The following is a 5000-nucleotide window of genomic DNA, read 5'->3' as shown; positions in this document are numbered from 1 at the left end:
ATGATAATAATGATAATAATAATAATAATAATAATAATAATAATGATGATGATAATAATAACTATAGTAATAATAATAATAAAAATAATAATAATAACTATAATGATAATAATAATAATGATAATGATGATAATAATGATAATAATGATAATAATAATAATAATGATGATGATGATAATAATGATAATAATAATAATAATAATAATAATAATGATAATGATGATGATAATGATAATAATGATAATAATAATAATAATAATAATAATGATGATGATAATAATAACTATAGTAATAATAATAATAAAAATAATAATAATAACTATAATATTAATAATAATAATAATGATGATGATAATAATGATAATAATAATAATAATAATAATAATAATAATAATAATGATGATGATAATGATAATGATAATAATAATGATAATAATGATAATAATAATAATAATAATATGTTTCTGGATTTTATGACACCCTTCAATATGTATTTATTAAATCCTTCATGTTGTTTTTATTGTTGACCAAAGTTTGTTTCTCTCATTATTTTGTGAATAATTTATTTATTCATAAATAAACAGATAACAATTTAAAATGCATGAGTTACTATTGATATATTTAAAGTAAACATAAAATAAATAAACTGAATGTGATCCTGAAACATTTTGACCTCAATATTTAATATATGTTCATAAAAAAAAGTTCACCTTTAAATTCATTTCTATTTATCTATTCGTCATAAAAACATTCAGAATAAAGTCTCGTTATTATTCTGCTACACAACTTAAATATGAATCTTCATTATAAAAGTGAAATCATTCCAAAAACTAGAATAAAGAAAATGAAGTTACATCAATTTAAGATTTCTCAAATATAAACAAACAAATCTTTGTCTTTATTCATATTTCTTTGTCCTGCAGAGGAAGAATCATTGAGACGTTAATGTTACGTTTGAATCAGAGAAAAACAGAAGTAAAGTCATTTCATCACAAAAACCTCATTCTGAGTTATTCACATCAAACCTCTGAAAGGGTTAACTGGTCCATGAAGACCTTTAGCACAAAGAGCTCTGGAGTTCTGGGTCCTGATCTTGGTCTCTAGGTCTTAGTCTCTAGGTCTCGGTCTAGGTTTTGGTCTCTAGATCTTGGTCTCTAGTTCTTGGTCTCTTGGTCTTGGTCTCTAGATCTTGGCTTCAGGTCTAGGTCTTGGTCTTGGTCTCTAGATCTTGGTCTCTTGGTCTTGGTCTCTAGGTCCTGGTCTTGGTCTCTAGGTCTTGGTCTCTAGGTCTTGGTCTCTAGGTCTTGGTCTCTAGGTCCTGGTCTTGGTCTCTAGGTCCTGGTCTTGGTCTCTAGGTCTTGGTCTCTCGGTCTTGGTCTCTCGGTCTTGGTCTCTAGGTCTTGGTCTCTCGGTCTTGGTCTCTAGGTCTTGGTCTCTAGGTCTTGGTCTCTCGGTCTTGGTCTCTCGGTCTTGGTCTCTCGGTCTTGGTCTCTCGGTCTTGGTCTCTCGGTCTTGGTCTCTAGGTCTTGGTCTCTAGGTCTTGGTCTCTAGGTCTTGGTCTCTCGGTCTTGGTCTCTCGGTCTTGGTCTCTAGGTCTTGGTCTCTAGGTCTTGGTCTCTAGGTCTTGGTCTCTAGGTCTTGGTCTCTCGGTCTTGGTCTCTCGGTCTTGGTCTCTAGGTCTTGGTCTCTAGGTCTTGGTCTCTAGGTCTTGGTCTCTAGGTCTTGGTCTCTCGGTCTTAGTCTTCGGGTCCTCTCTGTGTGATGAGGCGGCGGCGGTGCGTTTAATGTCCTCAGTGGGTGTTCTGTGTTGTGCCGCGGTGGTCCAGCGGTGCTGGTCTCAGAGCAGCGTCCCGAGTGTTTGAGAGCTGACTCTGACTCTCAGGTACGAACAAGAAAATCCCTGTTAAGTTTTCTTCTGTCACTTTGTTGTGAACTGAGACGCCGCCGTGCAGAATGTGACGCCGCCGTGAAGAAACCTGCAGAAGAAGAAGTGTGTGTGTGTGTGTGTGTGTGACGGCGGCCCCTCTGAAGTCGGGTCCAGACCCGGCGGCTCCCACGGGGCCCCGAGCTGAGGTGTCCTGGTTTACTTTACCTCTGACCTCTGACCAGGAGAGGAGGACGCTGGCCAGAGATCTGTGGAACAAGAGAAGAAGAAGAACGCTTTGATTTAAAGGAGAGAAGAAGAAGAAGAAGAAGAAGAAGAAGAAGAAGAAGAAGAAGAAGAAGAAGAAGAAGAAGAAGAAGAAGAAGAAGAAGAAGAAATCAGCTTCATTTAATAAACATTGAGACTGGGAAAATATATATATGTATATATATTTAATGTTAAAGAGTCCTCTGTGTCTTTCAGGATTGTGGTCTTCTGGTCCAGCCTGGTCGGTCTTGTGGTCTCCAGCCTCTCATCAGGACTCAGAGTTCACTTCAGACCTGCAGCTCAGGACACGTACCAGGTATGATGTCACTTCCTGTCACCTGTGAAGACACAATGACACGTTCTTCTTCGTTACACTGGATGGATTTAACTCCGTCTCTCTCTCTCTCTCTCTCTCTCTCTCTCTCTCTCTCTCTCTCTCTCTCTCTCTCTCTCTCTCTCTCTCTCTCTCTCTCTCTCTCTCTCTGCTGTCTGTCTGTCTCAGGTCGGTGGGTGGTTCCGTGTCTCAGCTGTTCTGACAACAGGACGTGTGATTGGAGGGAGGTTGCTTGGCAACCAGACCGCTGTTATCACCCGTTGGTGGACCGCCCCCTTCTGCAGGACTGTCTGACGGACAGGAAGGTGAGTTCAGCTCAGACCAAACACTGATTGATTGAAACATCTGGTTCAACATGTTGTCCAACACCTGGTCAGCAGTCTGAATCCCCCCGTCTCTCCTCAGCTGTTGTTTATCGGCGACTCAACCAATCGTGGGATGATGTACTTCCTGATGGAGCGGGTGAACTCCAGTCTGGAGGACTGGGGGAAGGCTCACGACACGCTGATCTACAGGAACCTGAACGGGGGCCAGACTCTGGTGAGCTACTCGTATTATCCTCAGTTCTGGTTGGAGAAGAACCAGAGGCCCACCTTCAGACAGGCTCTGCTGCAGCTGATCGACAGGTGAGAGGGGACACACCTGGAGAGGTTCTCAGAGGACATGCAACGTTCTCCTGCTGATTACTTCTCTCCCTGAAGGTCTCGACCTCTGGTGAACTCTAACCTGACGGTCCTGGTGGTGGGAGGAGTCCAGTGGCTCAACACCAATCACCTGAGGACAGTCAGAGAGGTGCTGAACAGGTGAGAGGCTGACACATCCAATGAAACCAAAACAGTCACAACTTACATTCAAGTACGATTTCAAAATGTACTTTTATTTCTGATTATTTGCAAAAGAATGTAATTTTCCACATGAGTTTAAGAGATGATTTCAGAGATAAGTTCTAGCCATAGACTTCTACTGAGGAGAACATATTAGTGTCTTTTCTACCAACAAGATCATCACTGAAGATGAGCTCCAGAACAGAGTGGGAACCCTGGGATCATGAACCAGGAACCACGTTTTCTTTAGACCTTCTTTGCTGTTTGTTTCATGTGTAAACAACAGTATCATCAGCGTACAGGTTCACATCCACGCAGAAGCTCAAAACCAGAGGACCTAAACCTGATCCCTGTGGAACTCCTGTTCTGATTGCCATGTAATAACTCCTGTTAGACCTTTACGGGGTGTGGTGGAGCCCTGAAACTCCACTGGTCCAGTACGGTAGATTACAGATGCTAAAGTTATGGGGCTATCAAAGTCAGGATTGTGGTTTCTATGACACCACCTCCTCCTCCTCAGAGAGTCCCTCAGTGACGTCCTGGTGCTGGTGAAATCTTTGGGGATGGGGTTCCATCTTCCTGTCGACGGGATCCGGTCTCTCAGTCTGGTACGTTCACGTTTCCTGTCCGGCATCACGTTTTAAAAAAAGCTCTTCTGTACTCTGAAGGACTTCAAATGGACCTGTTCTTTCAGAAAGAGGTCCAGGATCTCTACAGAGAGAACCAGAACATCATCACCGCAGCAAAGCATCATGGGTACGAGGTGATTGACACCTTCAGCATCACGATGGGTCGGTACAAAGAGTTCCTGCAGGGACGATGTGCCTGCCACTTTCATGAGGTGATAGTTTGATGTATCAGATAATAATATGTTCATTCATCCTTTAAATAAGTGACATAATGAGAGGAATCAAAGTACAACTCTTCAATCTCAATGAACCTCGTTAAAGAACATCTGACTCTTCTTCTGCTGTAACAGGTGGAGAAGTTCTGGTCCTCCGGGCTCTCAGACGACACACCGTCCACAACCAACACAACCGGAACTGGACCTGAACTAGGTAGCCAATCAGTTGTGCGAGACACTGACCAGGAGGCGTGGCCTAAAGCTTTGTCCTATCACGTGAGAGGACCAGTGAACCAGGTGTACTCTGAGATCCTGCTGAGTCGCCTGTGTTCAAAAAATAGAAACTGAACACCTGAGAGTGTGTGTGTGTGTGTGTGTCTGTGTGTGTGTGTGTGTGTCTGTGTGTATGTGTGTGTGTGTGTGTGTGTCTGTGTGTGTGTGTGTGTGTGTGTCTGTGTGTGTCTGTGTGTGTGTGTGTGTCTGTGTGTGTGTGTGTGTCTGTGTGTGTGTGTGTGTCTGTGTGTATGTGTGTGTGTGTGTGTGTGTGTGTGTGTGTGTGTGTGTGTGTGTGTGTGTGTGTGTGTGTGTGTGTGTGTGTGTGTGTGTGCGCGTGTGTGTGTGGAGGATCAATGGAGCTCTGCTGAAGGATGAATAGAAGGAAAACTTGTACTTTACTAATTATCTTGTGATTCTCAACAAGTTCTTAAAGTGACAAAAAGACTTTATGGTCCAAGGTGAAGACGAACGTCTGAACACATTTCTCTTCATTCGTGCTGATGTTTCAGCTGGTTTGTAATGATTCTGTTGTTACTCTTAACATTTAGTAATAGTTAGTTCTTAATGCACACAAGTTATCAGCTGGTTTCT

General features: G+C 42.2%; 1 protein-coding gene across 1 annotated transcript in view; it reads left to right on the top strand.

Annotated features, from left to right (window-relative positions):
- cped1 (cadherin-like and PC-esterase domain containing 1) overlaps nucleotides 1-4481 on the top strand; it is a gene marked incomplete at both ends in the record, with an annotated part of 18549 nt that extends 14068 nt beyond the window's left edge. The window contains 7 exons of the mRNA XM_079183722.1: nucleotides 2348-2447; nucleotides 2634-2770; nucleotides 2871-3091; nucleotides 3167-3268; nucleotides 3810-3897; nucleotides 3984-4130; nucleotides 4269-4481. Coding sequence (XP_079039848.1) covers nucleotides 2348-2447; nucleotides 2634-2770; nucleotides 2871-3091; nucleotides 3167-3268; nucleotides 3810-3897; nucleotides 3984-4130; nucleotides 4269-4481 — 1008 coding nt within the window. The remainder of the gene's footprint in view (nucleotides 1-2347; nucleotides 2448-2633; nucleotides 2771-2870; nucleotides 3092-3166; nucleotides 3269-3809; nucleotides 3898-3983; nucleotides 4131-4268) is intronic.
- Between the last annotated feature and the right edge of the window lie 519 nt (nucleotides 4482-5000).

The sequence above is a fragment of the Pholis gunnellus genome, assembly GCF_910591455.1.
Source record: "Pholis gunnellus genome assembly, chromosome: 22".
Classification (NCBI taxonomy): domain Eukaryota; kingdom Metazoa; phylum Chordata; class Actinopteri; order Perciformes; family Pholidae; genus Pholis; species Pholis gunnellus.
The sequence above is the reverse complement of the archived record's forward strand: the minus strand, read 5'-3'. Positions and strand labels throughout refer to the sequence as shown.